General features: G+C 45.7%; 1 protein-coding gene across 1 annotated transcript; it reads right to left on the reverse strand.

The window, feature by feature from the left end:
- Nucleotides 1-7,917: 7,917 nt before the first annotated feature.
- On the reverse strand, nt 7,918-18,173 carry DCTN6 (dynactin subunit 6). The gene is made up of 7 exons (XM_044418942.1): nt 18,048-18,173; nt 16,886-16,950; nt 14,755-14,860; nt 11,907-11,995; nt 10,174-10,221; nt 9,275-9,417; nt 7,918-8,169 (listed from the first exon to the last, which is right to left on the reverse strand). Exons 1-7 carry the CDS (start codon nt 18,068-18,070, stop codon nt 8,071-8,073), a joined length of 573 nt encoding a protein of 190 aa, XP_044274877.1. The 5' UTR covers nt 18,071-18,173; the 3' UTR covers nt 7,918-8,070.
- Between the last annotated feature and the right edge of the window lie 518 nt (nt 18,174-18,691).

Below are 18,691 nucleotides of genomic sequence, written 5' to 3' on the forward strand. Positions count from 1 at the left end.
ATATGGCCTCCTGTGGGTCCCAGCGGGTCTGCACGAGCAGACTGGCATTAATCCTGCAAGCAGTGACTCATACCTGTCCAAAGTTGATCCTGCAAGTGTTTGCCATGTGAATCAGGCTGCCATCTCTATCAGGCCACCAGAGGGAGTGGAAGTGCTTTGCAAATTCCTCCATTAGGTCAGAGGCATGGTGGAAAATGGAAAAGGTGGCTGGATCCAGTTGCTTGGAACAAGGGGACAAAAACATAATGTGGGGCTTAGGGTGGGCCTTAACTGTGGTATCCCTGGGGTCCTGGCTAGCTGGCCAGTGATGCCAGGGTCCAACACCAAACCTGCAAAGATTTTTACATTCGCCTTTCAGGCTGCCTGATTTCTCCAGCCCAAGCTGTGGTGATAGATGCCCACTTAAGAGCCTTTCAAAGAGGGCTGGAGGAATTGGGGAAGGTGGGCCCTGCATCAGGAATTAGCCCTGGCAACAAAGTGAACGCTCCCCATCTGCAGTGCTGGTGACAAACACCATCATGGGAAAGGCTCTGGAAGGATCCAGATAGAGCTTGGCCTGGTCCAGCAATGCACTTTTTATGGCCCAGTAAAATGGGCAGGTTATTCTTTTCATGGGCTGGGAAATTATTTGTAGTAGGTAAATTAATGAAAAAGAACATCACAGGATCCAAATCTGGTGTCCTCTAGGAGTGTTAGGCTAAACTCCCATCATATCCCGGCCATTATGGCTGCCTGGAACATACTTAGAGTTGCAGTCTAACACATCCAATGGGCACTAGGTTGGGGAAGGCTGCCCTAGACGCTAGGACCAGGGTGTCAACCTGTGGTCCTCCAGCAATTTTGGTCTCCGACTCTTATTGACTACACTAGCAAGGGCTGCTGGGAGCTGTAGGCAGAAAGCACATGTTGCTTGCCTGCCCCTATTCTAGCTCCTAGAGCCGCAGATTCCCTCTTTGGGGAGTGACCACTGAATCCTGGAGGAGTGAGGAATGGTGATGGGTCTTTAAACTGCTGAGAAATCTGATAGACTTCTTTGTTATTGTACAGAGTGTCAGCCCAGGAGAGTTTGTGGCCAAAATCCGCTTGTTGCCACTGCCCAGTCAGAAACAGTAGACCAGAATGAAAATATTCTGAGTTTCTCATTGCATGCTAGCCATATTCAGGGGCTGAATTTTTGGGTCAAGCTGCAGCAAAATGCAGATAGCAAACAAATTGTGCCATGCTGCCCAGCCAGCTCTCCTTACTAAGCATCTGGGTAAATGAATACTTGGTTTATCACATATCACTCTGAAAATCTGCATAACAATTGCAAATTCAAAAAGAAATGCTACATACTTTAACATAGTTTTAAATCACTGTAACTTTTTAAAAAAAAATTTAAATGGAGCATGACGGGTATCTGCAACTTTCTTCTTCCCAGTTGTGTGAAACGCTGAAATTTTAAACTGTCACCTCACTTGGCAAAAGGTCAGAACCTCCCTTTTCCATATCGTAACTTTGCAGACATCCTAACTATAAACATCCAGTTGGACTTTCTTTTCCCCACCCCAACCCCAGCCTGCTTTTTGAAACATCACGCGTGAAAGAGATTTGGGACACCTGCCCATTGTTGCTGATCCTTTGGTTGACCCAACAAAGATATTACAATTGAAATTAGTTGATCTAATAAAGGTATCAGAGTTGGTGGATTCTGGCTGTTTGCAAACAGCACGTGATCCTTTCGCCCACTTTGTCACCTAGGCCCATTTGTCACATGCCTGCTGCAGTGCCCAAGTGTCCTTTTCCCCTGGCCTGGATCATGGTGCCGTGCAGGGTGCAGGGTGGGATCCAGGGCTGTGTGACAGCATCCTCATTCCAGAGTCAAGCAAGGGCTGGGGTAGTGCCCGGAAAGGCTTTCAATTCCTGTTCCTACGGCTTGGCATGGAGGGGCTACTCCCTGATTTCCCCTGCTTCCCTCAGCATTGTTTCAACTGTTTCCCCATCTGGTCTGAACCCTGGGGCCTGGCTGGGGCCTATCTCCTCACCCCTCTTATCAGAGCAATTTACACTCATTAGCTTTTCCTCTAATGACTTTTTACCATTGGAATGCGGGGCGGGAGATGTTACTCTGGCTCACTTCTTGATAACACTGAAGTGTTGGGGCAAGATTTCACATGCTCCTCGAGAAGCAAGTACAACTGATTCTCAGATGTGAGCATTATTGAAAAGATAAGATGACAACACTGAAGAAGAAGGGGTTGGCTATTGCTGACTCCTGTGAGTCCCTTGGACAGATGTTCAAACCCGTCAGTCCTAGAGGAGATCAACCCTGAGTGCTCTTTAGAAGGCCAGATAGTGAAGATGAAGCTCAAATAGTTTGGCCACCTAATGAGAAGGAAGGACTCCCTGGAGAAGGGCCTAATGTTGGGAACAATAGATGGCAAAAGAAGGAGGGGACGGCAGAGAATGAGGTGGCTGGATGGAGTCACTGAAGCAGTCGGCGTGAGCGTAAGTGGACTCCGGGGGATGGTGGAGGACAGGAAGGCCTGGAGGAATGTTGTCCATGGGGTCGTGATGGGTTGGACGCGACTTTGCGACTAACAACAACAACAAGGACAACATTGCTGATCTGGAGGAACACATTTCCTTGTGTACTCACATGAAGGAGCCAGGAGCCAAGCCAAAGAACCTCACCATCTTTCCTGTGCATGCCAGGGACAGCAAGATGATACGACTCCATCAGCAGCCTATTGTAAGAGTAAGAGCTGTGCCAAGTCACATTAAGGCCTAGGGCAGCCCAGGTTCAAGGGGTTCTCAATCTACATCAGTGAACCCTGAGCAACTCTCCTGGCGGCAGCAGCTTTTGGATCCATGCTGAAAGGCATGGCATTCCTGGTGGAAATTCTATGGGAAATTTAAACCAAGAGCAGCAGACCACTAGCCACAGGAGGGCAACTTGAGGTTTGCTGCCTTTCTAATATAAAACATTTCAACCATATTTTTAAAGCACCCTATTTAGGCATTTGGCAAACTAAATTCAGTCCTCTTGGAGCTCCATGGTGGCTGCAGTGTACCAAAGGGATTGAATTTAGCTTGGGAGAGGCTAATTTAACCCATGTAACACTGTGTAATGCTATGGAGTGGCTTGCCAGTGAATTTTGGTGACAAAATTCCCTTTTGGGAAGTTGTTGTGAGGCCGGTTTGGTGCTCCATCAACTGCAGCTCATGGCAGGTGACTGGATGCGTGTGTGAAAATGGACCTTGTGCATCCAGAAGCTGCCCACGCCTGTGTGAGGTGCTGTGGGGACCAGGCCAGGCATCAGTGCAGCAAGAGGCCCCTGGATGCCAGGGGTGGATCCCAAGCCAGCCAGGGCCCATCTAGTCCAGCATCATGCTTAAAACAGTGGTCAGCCACATGCCACCAGAGATATAAAGTAGGATATAATGGTAACATCCAGTCCAGGCCTTCTCCAGTTGAAGAAAGAGGAGTACATATGTCACAAGGTGCGTGAAAGCTGCACAGGGAGGAGATTAGGAAAATGGTCAAAAGAGACAGGAAGAACCCTCTTCAGACTATAGCCTTTGTGACACAAACCTGTTAGGGCTTGCAGGCCGCTGTTCAGGATGTTGCTTGTTCTGGCTTGACGATGCTTCTGATAAGCCCCTGCGAATCGCACAGGATCTTGACACCCCTTATTGGTATAGGGAGAAAAGTGGAGAGAAAATGCACTAAAGAATTATCTACTGTAAAGCTCCAGAACTTCTTTCAGCCCAAAGCTGGATTCCATTTCAGATGAGTTCTTGGGGACTGTATGCCAGTGGTCCATGTGGCCAAAATTGAAAGGGTTGAAGCCAGTGTTCCCCAAATGCTAATATATTTCAGCTTCAAGCTCATCCTGCCAGTAACACAGCCCAAAGAGAGGCATTTCAACTTCATAGACTGGGATAAAAACTGCACAAAAGCCAGGAAATCACCAAATAGTTTCTGGTTGGAAGAAGAGGGTGGTTTGGTGGATCCAGAGGGCCAGATTGGACCCCAAACATGGCCAGGATGGGGATGTTTGCCACCAGTCTAAAAAGGTTGAATTCTTTTGGGTCCAGGGAGGGTTTCCTAAGGGGTGGTCTCACCACTGCTTGTATCAGGTGGTGGGGGATGACTCCTTTGGAAAAGTAGGTGATGTGGACAGGGAGTGATGCACTTTGGAATTGACTTCCTGGTGCAGTGGGTGATGGGATACATACAAAGCAAGAGGATTAAGTGAGGTGGAAGAAATCATGATAAAGTAGAAACTGCTTGATTGTCTTGTCATGTTGACCATGGTAAAAATGGTGCCATGGCACAACTGGGCAGCATACAAATGTTTTAAATAAAAAAATAAACTGCAAACCATGGTAACTATGCAGGGTTGCTTGCTGTGTTGTGTGAGTGCAGCCAGTACCAAGCTAGATGGACCAATCTGGGTTCAGATAACATGATAACCTATACTCAAAAGCTGAGTGTAGATTGTTGTTGAACCATGTGTTGTTGAAATGTAGGGTACTGTATAATCCGAACCTAGCCAGGATAACAATCCACAATTCACAACCAGCAACAAACCAGGTTCTTTTCATGGGTTCTCCAGAACCAGACAACACATTAACCCATGTTTCAGCAGCTCGATTCAGAGTGGGGTTTTTGTTGTCTGCATCCAGCCATCATCTACTTCGGTGCAAGGACACTTCCAGTGTTTCCCCATGCTTCAGCTGGGCCTTCCCAACATGAGCTCTGTGCGCCTTAGAATGCACTCAGCTATTCAGCATGTCTGTACATTATACCAGGAAGATCAGCATGGCAGACAAGCTGTTTCTCAAGAACACTTGTTCATCCTTGGCCAAGTTTAAAGTTGAAGATCTGTGTCTGAAAACCATTGGCCTTCTGTACATGAATGTCCTCAGAGGAAAAGAGCAAGCACATTGTATCCACCAGATGGCAGTCAACCTTTGCAAGTCACCAGCCAGACTTTACTTAGCCGCACATTGTACACATTGGTTATTCAGTCGTGATCAGCAGTGCCGATAGACAGATAAATAGATTATTTCATGGGGCTGACAAAAAGCCCAACCTTACCTTTGCTCCAGGAAAATCAAGGAAGTGGCAGCCCACAGCAGGAAACAGGTCTGGGGAGTGTGATTTGTGATTCAGTGTATTAGCCACAACCCTTTATCAAAACCCACAACCCTTTATCAAAACTCATGTTGATTATGTGGTCAAGGCACAGCTGCCTCTATAAAATGTGTTGGGCTCACCACTCCTTTATTGCTATCGTGTGTGAACGGGTTGCAGGCCATCAAATCCAAGTTTATGCATTAGACCAGTTTTTTAAGGCTACTGCAGTTTCTGAGTATTGAACAGGTGGAATGTAGAACTGAGGCCCCAATCTTATATTCCCCTTGGTGGTTAAGCCCTCACTGTGCAGATGCGTACAGGATGGCACTGTTAAATTGCTGAGAAATGGCAGATTGAAAGGGGTAAAATAAAGTGCAAGGCATATTGTTGAGTTTGAAAAAGACAGCAGAAGAAACGGACTCAGCCTTCCATGTTTAGTTTTTAAATATGCCCATCACTCTCACCACAAATGATCCACAAATCATTCTGCAGCAGCACGACCAGTTTCGCAAGCAACTCTAAGAGCCTGCTGCCATGCTTTTGCTCAGCATTTTTCCACCTCCTTCTAATCCTGTAGGTTAGGATGTATTGTCAGCTTAGGGCAGTAATGCAGCAAAATCCACAGACCCATTCAGCTCGAGATACATTCAACTGGTAGAGTCCTTCAGTGCAGACGTGCATCTACAAGCGTGTCAAGAAGCACACCTAGCAAAATATGGAGGCCAAAGAAGTGCTTGCATGCACATCTGGCAGCATATATTCAAGCTTTCTTTTGTGTGCAGCTCAGGCAATGAAGTTAAGCCTATATGCCCCTTAAATATGTGAAATGGGTATCATCAGCCACATACTGTCATTTTATATAGCATTTTCAATGTGACACCCTTATCTGTTAAGCAAGATCTCCAGGAAGCGGCTCTCTTTGGGGGTCTTCCATTGGGGAAAGAAAAAAGATCAGGAAATATAGCAGAACTTACTCTGCTTGGTTCCTGATCATGTGGAAGTCAAGTTACCTGCAGGCTTATATGGAAGCATCACTGTATTTCAGAAACATGCTAAGATCATTTAAAAGGTAAGGTACTTTGGGCATTCTACTGGAAATTACTTTTAAGGTGTAATATTAGGTGCCGCTTAGCTGGCTGGGGCATCCTGGGCATTGTTGAACTCACTTTTCTCTTAAACGCACGAGATGTGCACTTAATCCATGGTAAGACTGGAATAATTCCTGTGTTACAGCTGAGATTTAAGTAGAGGGCTGTTCATGGGAATATGTAACAATGCAAGAATTGCCAGCTGACGATTTCAGGATCTGGCCACAATACAATTTTATATGGATGTTGGTGGTCATATCTTCTTTTAAAGCAAGATGTGGTTAAAAGGTTACCTCGGATTCATTTAGAATGGAAAGAAATGTATTTCCCCAAAATCACAAATATTCAACTTTTAACATCATATCTCTTCTTCATTTGTATATAAAGCCCCAGATATGTAAAAAAAAAATCTTTATAATGCTCTTATTTTGCACTAGAGTTATTAGAGTTTGACTACTTCTGAGAGGGTCAATTTCTATTCTGTTGCTGCCTCTGAATCTTCAGAAATTAGAGCAATCCCAAATAATATAGAAATTAATTATCCCTGAACTGAACAAATCTTATCTGTCACAACAAAAAGGCAATTCAGAGGAACTTAAACACACCTAAGTACCACTAAAATCATCAGACCATACCCAACACAAAAAAGTGCTTAATTCATTTACAATCAGTGGGTTTAAGGATGTTTAACTTTCACTGGTTTGCAGAGAAACAGAGATAACAGACTAATTATGAGCCTCTTATTTAAGATTACACATATTTAACAAAGCACATCTATACAGGTTAATCATCAATTGCTCCTACTATACTTAATGAAGCATGTTCCTAAGAAAGTGTATTTAGAACTGTATCCTTAAAATCTGTATGTTATGTTTCCTATTACACAATAGACTCCCCCAACCCCACTATTTTATCCAGAATATGTACAAACTGATACCTGGATTGAGACAGTGGGTGCGTTCACATGACATGCAGGAATAGGGAAAAGCAGACACACTGCTGCAGTGCATCCACCTTTATTTAGCAATCCACAAGCAGCTCCTTCATAGATAGCTTAGTGTGTCATCTGAATCCAGAATGCTGGGTTGTTTAGGGGCTGAACAACCCAGTGATTACTGTAACCACCACTGCTGGATTGTTATCCCTTAAAGAACCCAGGCTCATTCAACATGCTAAATAATCTACAAAGGAGCCTCTTGTGGGTTGTTGATTAAAGCTGAAAGTGAAAGCACACCTACTTTCCCACTTGTGTAGGCAGCCTGGGAGTTGTTGAACCAATCAGCTGTTGTGTCACGTGAAGCAGGTCAGTAAGACAAAGCCCAGGGGAAGTTACATCAGTTCCAGCTGGGTTACTTAAGATACTCATTCTTGCATAAGCTTTGTCCATCCTTAGCACACACAAGGTACAATCTAGCAGGTAAGCATTTAAAAAGTTTTGATTATTTCAATGAAGCCATTATGCACACATTTAAGTACCTTCGCTGAAATTTACAAGACTTTAAAAAGTGCTTAATTTTGCCTGAACTGTACTTATGGCATTCAGTGTGCCTCAATACACTCAAAGTGCTTCCACGCTTGTGTAATCCTTAACTAATACCTTCATCAACATACATGATTTTCTCAACTAGAAAAAATGAACAACAAAGGAAAACAAGTCCACTGAAAGGAATACAAGCCCCTGAAAAGGAATCTTTCAAAGATAACTTTTATCTTTCATAATTTTAATAAATAAAATAAGTTGCATAAAGGAATGAGTGAGTTAGCTAAACAATAAACATTGGTTCTTGCAAACAGGCTGTTCTGAAAGCAGGAGAGAAACATCCGCCCTGACATTTGGGCAGTCACACAGGAAGGCCTTCAGCTTTTCACAGGAGTTGAAGTTGCTTTCATGGCCTTCTTCAGGTGGTGATAGTTTGGCAGAATCTTCATGAGGAAGTCTAGTTGCAACGTTTGTGGCTAAAAGGAACAGCAGCCCGATGTTAGATAAGGCACAAGAGAGGCCGTAATACTGGCAGCCTGAACGCTGAGGCTGGGGCTGTGCTGCATCGTGCTGCTCTGGTAACTACTGAAGACAGAGGCTAGGGGGAAACCCATGGCCTGGCTCTGCTTTCCCAAGTCTACTGCCCTCCAGATGTGCTGCACTACAATTCCCATAGTTCCTAGCCAGCATGGCCAGTGGTTTGGGTAGTGCAACTTAGTTTCCAGAAGCTTTCTTATCCATGGTCCTCCAAACTCTCCTCCTCACCGCCAGATGATGCTTCCTGGTTTTCCCTACAAGCCTCTCCTCCGTGTGACTTGCAATGGAGACTGTGGCCAAACTCTCGTCACACATCAAGTGTTCATATCCATGCAGAAGCCAAGAGAAGGCCAAAGCACCAGTGTTCAAACACCGCTTGTCCAGTCCTTGACAAACCAGAATCAGAAACTATGGTTTGCAGTTGGTTTATGTTGCACTCACTATGGATTTGCATGACATCCCAACTGACAAGCCATTGCTATGGGGGGCTGCTCTGCCTCTGGATGCCCCTGTAGCACCAAAATGGGAAAGCTGAGCTGATGGAAAACGAAAGCTATCAAGTCTAAACCGTTGGATTTGGGAGCACAAAACACAGCTTGGTGTGATAGCTGGTTGTGCAAGTTCAAGTTACTACTTCTTTGAAGGAATAAAAGTGGATTAGTATTCCACCAAAAATATGCTGAGCTGAAGAGGCAAAATGAGAAAACAGGAGACTCCCAGGATGGCTTTTCTCCTAATCCTGCTGGATCATCAGGCCAGAAGCCTTAGATTACAGCCACCTATTGCTTATGCCTCTGAGCCCTAGATCCTCTTTCTCTTTCCATTGCACTAATTCTTTTATTTGAATTTTTACACCTCAGTTCAAGCAAGCAGCCAGCCAGGACCCGTCAGGGGGATGCAGCTGTTACACAAACCTGGCACCTGAGGGATCAGCTGAAGCAAGCTGGTTCCCCCAGTCAGATTAGGTCAACAAAGCCGCATTTTGCAAAAGCAGGACAGGCCTGGGACAGGTCAGCCGGGCCGGACCTCTCGGTGTGCACCCACCTGCGGCCGCTCGGTCTGCACTCGACGAAGACAGTCGGCTCCATAGATCACCGTGTTCTCAGGGATGACTTCGTAGGTATTGACATTGCAACAGGCACCGATGATGCACCCACTCGTCAAGATCACATTCCTACCCACAAATGCTACGGAGGCAAGATAGTTGAGACTCATATTATAAAATAACCCCAGCTGAAAGAGGCAGCCTACCCCTAACTTCGGAGACCGCCAAAATACTCCACTCCAGTCTGATGGAGGCAGGGAAGAAACGGGACGAATGCAAGGAAACGCAGGTATGTAGCCTTCAAACTCTGCATCTTTCTGAAGGCACCGAAGTACCTACAGAAGTCACTCGCTGGCCTGAATCTGCCTCATGGCAGAGGTTTTGCCAGAGAATCTGCTGTAACACCCCAGCATACAGCAGAATAGTCAAGGCATGTTCAAGGAACCAGCTCTGTTCCATTCATGCTCTTGCCCAGCCTGCTGGGCCTCAGTGTTCTCTGCTCTCCTCTGGAAGTGACAACAGCCCGGCTCTTTTCTGTGCCTGTGCATTTCAGGCGGAGACTGGCAGGGTGCTGAGGAAAAGCCAGGCAAGCTGTTTCTTCATGGAACAGGGGCATCCATTTCAGGTTTCAATGTGGAAATCACTTTCTCAATGGAACATCTGAAAACACTCACTGCTAGGGTACAGTCCTAAGGATGCTACAACCTAGAGACTCACTTCCAAGGTTATATGTTTAGGATCACACTGAAAGTGAAATGATCTGGGCAGAGTCTCACTTTCAGCCTCCCAACATGGGAGCAGTCCCAAAAAGCACACAGGGGGCATGCAGCATGATGCAAGAGTGGGGAACACAGATAGCAACTCAGTATTAGATTTCCTACAGAATCTGCACACTTACATTTGGACTCGATGACATTGTTGTCGCCTATTTTCATAGCCTGAGAATCTAAAGTTCATGGTTAAGAAGTAAACTTAGCAATTTGAGTCTGGGGGGCTCCCTTGCCTTAGATTCCTCCCAATGAAAGCCCTTTGCAGGTCCCGCTTTCAGAGATGCACCCCAGGCAAACATGCTGCTGGCACCGGAGACAAGAGTTTCACCGAGCCCTCGTGACAAATCACCTCCCTCAGCCATGACTGAAGACCTCACGACACTGGCATCCTATGACATAATATACACAGACATAGAATCATACAGTTCAAGGGGTCTAGAAGGCCACTGGGTTCAACACCCTGCTCAGTGCAGGACTCAAGTCTCCCATCCAGATTCTCACGAGGCCTGACCATGCTTTGCGTCCAAGATTGTGTGGATTGTTTTGTTGCTGTTTTGTGTTTTTCTTTTGTTTTGTTAAAAAAAAAAAAACCCCTAACATACAGGTCTTGTCTTAAGACTCAAATGAACAACCAAGCAAACACACATCAGCTAATCTGTTCTATATTCAGGGCTTTCATTTGCAAAGTCCTGAATTTCTGAAATATTCCTAATGGCCTTTATTTGAGCCAAAAGCTGCCTATGAATCTCCAGATTGGTTCTTTGTAAATAACCAAATTGGCTGCTATTCTGGATGAGTCTGTTAAGGTAATCTTAATCTGAGACTCTGTTAAGACAAAGATTCATTTACTTCAGCCCTTTGGCTTCCAGTTCTCAGATACATTAACAATAGGCAGACAAAGGGTGTGTTTGCACATCACAACAGCCTATCGTGGCTTAATTAACCCACATGGTCTGTCATGTTGTGCCAGGTACTAACAGTGCCATGGCTGCATGGTGCTTGACTTGCCATGGCTTGTGGTGTCAGTGCAGGTCATTTGGGGGTTGCTGGTACCCTAGTGCTACTGCCTCCTAAGACTAGTTGAAGGTCTTCTAGTACAACATGCTGTGAGTTTATCAAACATCATACTAACTTGTCTTTCTTTTTTGCCTCCCAAAAACCTGGTTTGTATGATTTGGCAGCCCATCATGGCAGGATTGACCTGCAGGGATTGTCACATTATGATAGACACAATTTTTGCATGAGGCCCACATTGGCCCAGCTTGCCATGGCTTGTCATGTCATGCAAACCAGGCAGCTGGCCTTGATAGGCAGCTCTCAAATAACCCACGGTTTGTTTAAGGGTATCCGAGGGTCATCTAAGTTATGCATAAAAGGTCCATAATTTTGACCGTGAAGTTTTAGTCAGCTTTGCAGGTGGCGGTATTGTTACCTGGCCTTTGGATTCTAATGACTGATTTAATAAATGCAGTTAGAACTGCTCATTTGAGATGGAAACCCAAATCCTGCAGCTTTTTAACATAAAAAGCTAAACAAGAGAGAAGCTGCTACTCACAATTCAGGCTTATTTTCACATTACAAAATCCACCCTAAATTTGCTGCGTGTTTCTGCTGTGGACTTTGCAAGATGTCAAACTGTATGTTAGTGGAAACCTTTGGATACAAAAGCCCATTAAGGGATGTAGAAGGATGAATGACTAATGACATCTGTGTTATTATGGATGGGTAAGAAACACATTCCTGACCATTCCCCCTTGTGCAAAGTGGGGATCTTTTCCTCACTTAAGCTTGCTGTAACCTGCACTATCCTATATGAACATAAACCTTTCCCAACTTTTAGTACTGCCTCTCAGAAGGATACAACAGCCAACTTCAAACACGTTATTGGTTCCGATGATCATGGGTTTGGCTCCCACGTCCTCTGTATCAGGGGTAATATTTTCAGGATAGCTGTAAGGGGATTGAAAATCTGCATTAACATTTGCAAATTTTAAAGTCATGCCATGCTCTTGTGAAAAGATGCAAATCTTTGGCAGCTAAGAGGTTTGGATAGTTACATTTTGGGGCTAAGTAGAGTCTTTGCTTTAGATTCCCAGGTCTTTCCTACATCAAGAAGTCAATGTTGCCTTTTTAAGAATATTGGAACAGATATAAACTACTACGGGGAATATAAGAGGAATGTTTTGGCCAAAATATCATTAACAATACATACAAAGCAATTCTAATATATGTCATGTATAACTGAAGAGAAGGTTTGCAGAACAACTTTCCAAAACATCAGTTTCTGTTAGAAGCATGGGAGCCGACGAGGGAAGTCATTCAATATGAGAAGCTCACTGCTTCAAGAGTCAGAAAGTTCAGTAGACTGAGGGCTGGTGAGTCTGCCAGTAAGCAATAAAGAGGCCAGCAGAGTACTAGCAGCCCTGTGCAAGTGTGTTTGCTACAGGAATCAGAAGAACTTCACATGATTTTCTGTAGTTGTAATCCTATACACACTATTTATTAGATTTACATCCCGCTTTTTCCTTGTAACAAACTCAAAGCCGCTTATATCATTCTCCTCCTCCTGCTCTCAGTCTTGTTCCCAGAACAACAACCTTGTGAGGTTGGTTTGGCTGAGAGTGTCCCTGGCCCAAAATCACCCAGCTGGCTCCAAGGCCAAGCAGGGACTAGAACCCAGTCCTGTGCTCTTAACCACTACACCACACTGGCTCTAACCAACCTGGGAGTGACTCCCATGGAACACAGTGGTGCTTATTTCTGAGCAGATATGCACAGGATTACATCAGAAATGTTTCCCAGATCTCTCTGTACTTATGCTCAAAAAGTCGTGAATGCACTAGACAACTACTGGTCGGCAAGTTAGAGATACGAGACTTGGTTTTTAACAGCTCACGTTAAACATTGTGATCAAACTAAATTTTTATAGCAGCGCACGTAAGGGTTGCAGGAGGCTATGCTCTCTCCCAAGCTTCTTATGCAAGCTTTCTTTAACAGTATAGATCCTCTACAACCGGTACTGGTCCGTGGTCTGTTAGGAACCAGGCCACACAGCAGAAGGTGAGTGGCAGGCTAGTAAGCAAAGCTTCAGATGTTTGCAGCCGCTCCCCAGCACTAGCATCACCACTAGGAAGTGGCTGCAAATACAGATTATCACTTAGGGCCCTTTTGGGTCTTGGGCCTTGAGAGGAAAGAGCGAGAGCTGGGCAGCAAGTAATATAGATAAGCCAGGGAGGGCGCATGTGAGCAACGAGGGAACTGGGAAGCAGATAAGAGCTGGGCTGCAGGATGGGGGAGGCTCCCACTGATTCTGCATTATGGGGAGTGGTATCATTATTTCAGTATGTATTACAATGTAATAATAATAGAAACAAAGTGCATAATAAATATAATGCAGTTGAATTGTCCCGAAATCAGCCCTGCCCGCAGTCTGTGGAAAAATTATCTTCCATGAAACTGGTCCCTGGTGTCCAAAAGGTTGGAAACCGCTGTTCTGCAATGGAACATGTGTGGTCTAGCCATGGAGAGTCACTAGCAATCTGCTGTGGGGTTCACCAAGTGACCTTTCCCTTCCTCTGACCCACGTACTCCTCTAAGTTTAAATCATCCCTGAAACACTGAACTGCTCTCAGCCAATGAGAGGCGGCCACTTACTAAGAGGATGCATGTATGAGAGAGGGGGTAACAGAGGGGGCGTAGAAGGAAGGCAGCTCCCTACGCTGGAGACTATGTACTCCGAGGGACAGTGGTACCCAAGGTCTCAAAAGGGGTATTCCAGGTCCTGCTTTAAGAACGCTTTCACTACAGACGCTGCGAACTGAGGCTTGGACCCTTCGCATCATGTACAGTGATTGCCGTACCACTGTGTGAACATTGTTAAGTTATGCTACATAAAGGTGTGTGTGAGAGAGATTACATAATGCTTTCTTTTCATGTTAAGAATTAGGCTTATTTTAATCTGCAGATGAGCTGCACTGAATACAGTGTATTATTGTAATAAACGAGGAACTGGAAGTGATAGCTTTTGTTTGGCTGAATTGTAACTTAGTTTACATTTCTGCAGCATTTCAAAAAGACCCCTGTGGCCACTGATAGCAAGGTTTTAGAAACCGGTTTTAGAAACTTTTGAATACGTTAAAATGCTTATGATTAATCAGATAAAAAGAAATCCAGCAAAGTCTGGGGGCCACACAATTATCTGGTGCTTTAGCTGTGACGTCCTGTGTGTGTAGCATCAGGTCTGCAAAGGACGAGGCCCTGGCCCATCATCCTCTTCACAGCCTGTACAAAAATACCTGCTTCTCCAGAACCAGAAACGGGCCTCAGGGAGGGGCAAAAAGAGGTGTGCCAGGGATGGCGGCAGTACAGCACTGATGTCTTTCCCCATACCCAAACAGCCCCCAGCCCCCTTTCCTCCCCCTCCATGGCGCTTCACGTAGATGGCTGGCTCAGGGTGGTGAAGAGCTACACTGCACCATACACCACGCACTGAATGCATGCAAGTTCAGGGGCTTGTGTGCATCAAGGGTGGAAGGGATAGGGTCGTGCTCCACATCTCTTAAACTTACAGTTATGCAGTTTACTGCACCACAGGGGGCAAGTCCTGCATAAAAGCTGCCCCTTTTGTTGCACCCACTAATGTATGGCATTAACTTAAGAAAGACAACAGCATTAACTTAAGAAAGCTCAACATATTGAATCATACTAACCCATTGATGATAACTGCCTGTTCTTCTATGAGGTTACCTTCTCCAATCACTATTGGTCCAGCTTCTGCAATTATCCGTGCTTTGGGGTGAATCACTGTCCGAGGTCCTGTGGAAAACACCCAGGGTTCAATACTAGGGCGTCACTCAGATTACTTTGAGGAAAGGAATGATTCTCAGCAGGAGCATTATCTGAAGACCAGTTTGTCTCATGGTTGTAACAGGCAAGCAAAAGGCAATCTGCAGATGTGAGCCAAGCTCATTTTTCACTGCAGTATCTAAGAGACATCAGCTACTTTGGCTGGCAGACAGCATGATGCCAGCGGGTAGCTTTTATACAAATCAAACCAATCAACCAAAACAATCTAATAAATCAATAAAGCTCTTTCAAGCATTTCTTTACCTTCCCAGTGGGTGCACCATAGATGAAGGGGAGGAGAGGGCATTATACACAGCATGTGATATTTTCCTATCACTTATACTTCTGGTCATCTCAAGAGCTTTAGCCCTTAACAATTGGTATGAACAACCTGCTAAAATGATCTTATCTTCCTTCCCCCTATATGCAGTGGGGCACTGTATTTCCTCACTCTGAACATTTGGCATGCCTGTTCCCTTGGTCATCCACACAGGAGAGCAATGCTTGAATACAGACAGTCCCCAGGTTATGAACGTCCAAGTTACAAACAACCTGTACCTATGAACGAACCACCATAAAGCCATTAAGTGTTTAAGATTACTGTGGAAAATTGCCATTGCCATAGAGAGAGAGGAAGCGAAAGGGGAGAGAGGGAGGGTTTCTACAAAATTGCCACAGAGAAAGAGGATGCAAAAGTGGAGGGAGGCCTCCAACGCATGCCTTCCTGCCACGCCCATCCAGAAAGGGAAATCTATCTGGAATTTCCTTGCTGCAAAGAGGAGGCACTGGTGAGTGTGGGTGCAGAGGGTAGAAATATTTATGGGTTTTCTGTTTTGACAGGGGTCCTACACCCCTAACCTCCGCAAATGTGGAGGGCCAGCTATACATGATCGGACTTACATACAAATTCGACTTAAAGACAAATTTCTATTTTCTCAGGAACGGAACTCATTCGTGGCCCAGGGACTGTCTGTACATATGTAGACACCAAGTGCAATTAGATCTGAACAGCATGAGTCATATTGTAGAGGAATTTGGCACCTTTACACACAGAACTTTTGGCACCTTTACACACAGAACACGTGGCTTATTTAAACATTGTGCAAATGTGACACCCCAGTGGGACCAGAGCAGGCAGGACAGGAAAACAGTCTCATTCATCCATTGCACACCATGAAAAGGGAGGGCCATTTATTTGGCAGAATGAGACTATCTACTAAGTATGGATGCCAAAAGGTACTTTTAATAAAGTGACTATGCAAATGCATTGCTAGAGTTCATATGAGTTATTTTTAAAGTCAGTATAACCAAGGTTCATGAAAAAGGGTTCTTTTTGTTTTTTTGCAATTTCACCTGGTGTACACCCAAGATGATATTAAACCTTCCTGCGAATCTTGTCACTTCCTCCCACCACTGAAATTTGAAATGCTGCTCTGGGTTCCTACTCGTACTTCAGTTCCCTCCTGCATTCAGTGAGAGAGGATGCCACCAATGCCCACAAGTGCCCCAAATCAGCGGATTGCAGGTATTTTTGAAGCAATTTCCTCTTCCTTGCTCCTTCACTCCGCAAATCAGCCAGATTTCAGCTGTCCAGCAGTGATGCTTTGGATGGGAATGCAAAGTGGCCAGAGCTTGCTAGAGTCAGCAATATGTGGGAATTAAGATGGTTTAAGACAAAGAGAGCTGGTATCATGGCTAAGAGTGCAGGTGACCTGGATTCTAGTCCCCACTCAACTATGAAGCTCAACGGGTGGCTCTGGGCCAGTCAGACTCTCAGCCTAAGCCACCTCATAGGGTTGCTGCTTTGAAAAATGGAGAGCAAGAGAACTTTGTAAGCCTGCCTGGGTTCCTTACAAGAGGAAGAAAGGTGGGGTATAAAAGTCATGTAATAATACTGTAACAATTTCTGATGATTAGCTTCCAGATTCCATGATTATTCAAATTCACATTGAAAATGCTAATGGTAACAATACCACCCAAATTACAGTTTCTTACCAATTGTCACGTCTCCTTTGATTTCACTCTCCACACAGACAACAGCTCCAGGAGCAATTTTGACACTGGAAAAGAGATCAAGAGAAATAGCACCACTGCCTTGCCTCTACCTCCAAAGCAAATGTGTGTGGAAGAAACCCAGCTGATGGCCAGCAAGCTGAGCACCACTCAGAATCTTTTAATACCAGACTATGGTATTCTTCTGGACCACCTTGCTGGAATGGGGCCTGAGGGGCAGAGTATTGCCATGGTCTTGCCCTTACAATCTTGTCTCTCCTTCTGTTTGTTTATGTGAAACCACTGGAAGGGGTCACCTGGGGATTTGGGGTTTCATGTCATCAAATGACATTAATCCCTCTCTCCCTTTCCATTCCATCTCACTCCAGGGTGGCTGTTGAGAGCATGACCAGGTGCTTAAGGCTGGCAACAGATCTAACTGGGATCAGGAAAAAGGTCTGGATCTCCAGCTCCTGCATCAAAGTGATTTTTCTGACCATGGAGCTGGGAATCCATACACTTCTATGGCTGTCTAGATGCTGCCTAGAAGACACAGGATTGCTCTGTGAATGTTTACCTTGTAAGCCTTAAAGCAGGGCCTCTTCGTTTTCTTTCAACTAATTCTGTACTACGAATACGTTTCAGACGCTTAATAATAATGCATTACGTTAAATGTTGCAATGTGAAATTCTTGCACATTTACAAAACCCGGGGGGGGGGCTCTAAATACATAAAATTTAATGAGGAACTAAGCGAAGTGGGAGAATAATGAAAAGATTCATCATAGCATAAACTTTTGCGGGCCCACAATCATTAGACGTGCAAAGCGTCATCCCAAACTGGCAGATCCCCGAGTCCAATATCCCAAACACTGGAAAGGCCAAGAAAACTCGAAGGCCACAACGGATATGTGATATTTCTATGCAGAGCTGACACGTTCAGGAGGTAAGAACACGGCGCTCCACACCCTCAATACCTGCAAGTTGCCTGATCCAGCCTCTGCAATGAGCAGGGAAGACGGTACGCGGGTGATCAGAAGGCAACTGGGGCCTCTGGGCCCCAAACCTCCCGCCTCCCGCCCAGCTAACGGCAGAGGGACCCCTGACAGACACCCTCCCAGGTTGAGCCCACCACCCCCTTGCCGTGCCGGCTCAGCTCTGCTCACCTCTTCGGCACCTTCTCCGCCATCTTTGCTGCTCACGCATCCATTGCTCGGCCGGCGCCGAGGCAGCCTGCTGCTTCGGTGGGAAGATCGGAAAGGGAGCGGGGCGCTCGGAAGCGACTCATCAGCCTGGAGCGCGATCGGGCTGCGTCGAGATCCCCTCCCACCACTGTAGGCGGGCATTTTCGCCGCCCACGGGACGCTCCCGCGGGCTGCAGGGAGACCCCGCCCATCTCCCGCCCCCTCCAGAAAGCCAGCGAATGGCAGCGCCCTTGCGCTTACGTCGGCTTGCGTCAGTCCGCTAATACAGAACCTTCTCTTTTGGCAAGGTTGCGAATCGTTCAATAGCCAGGCTGGAATTCGTCAGGTGCGGATTCCGTCGTCCTGATGGGCATGGAAAGGCAACGCGAAGAAAAGGGACAACTGCCGAATTGTGGCCGGTCCTGTAAGACCGGCAGGAAAAAGGGTGCCCACTTTAGTTACTTTCACATCTTAATTCAGCCTCTGCGAACCCGGTACTTTCCAGATTCGTTGGACTACAATTCCCAGCAGTCAGCGGATCTAGAGGGCACCAGTTAGGCATGTTTCCCCAGAATGACTGTGGAACTGGCCTGTGGCTCCCATTAACCATCTGGCTTATATCCAGT

Source organism: Varanus komodoensis, unplaced genomic scaffold (genome assembly GCF_004798865.1).
Source record: "Varanus komodoensis strain SLA01 unplaced genomic scaffold, ASM479886v1 scaffold94, whole genome shotgun sequence".
In the NCBI taxonomy this organism is placed as follows: domain Eukaryota; kingdom Metazoa; phylum Chordata; class Lepidosauria; order Squamata; family Varanidae; genus Varanus; species Varanus komodoensis.

What these genes read in the sequence shown, in the direction of transcription:
- DCTN6 (XM_044418942.1), bottom strand. Translation starts at nt 18,070, where the DNA reads ATGGCGGAGAAGGTGCCGAAGAG. An exon ending in CAGGCAGTTATCATCAATGG is followed by an intron (nt 11,996 to 14,754) that starts GTTAGTATGATT and finishes ATCCCCTTACAG; the next exon opens with CTATCCTGAAAATATTACCC. An exon ending in CGTGTTTGAAGTTGGCTGTT is followed by an intron (nt 10,222 to 11,906) that starts GTATCCTTCTGA and finishes CATGAACTTTAG; the next exon opens with ATTCTCAGGCTATGAAAATA.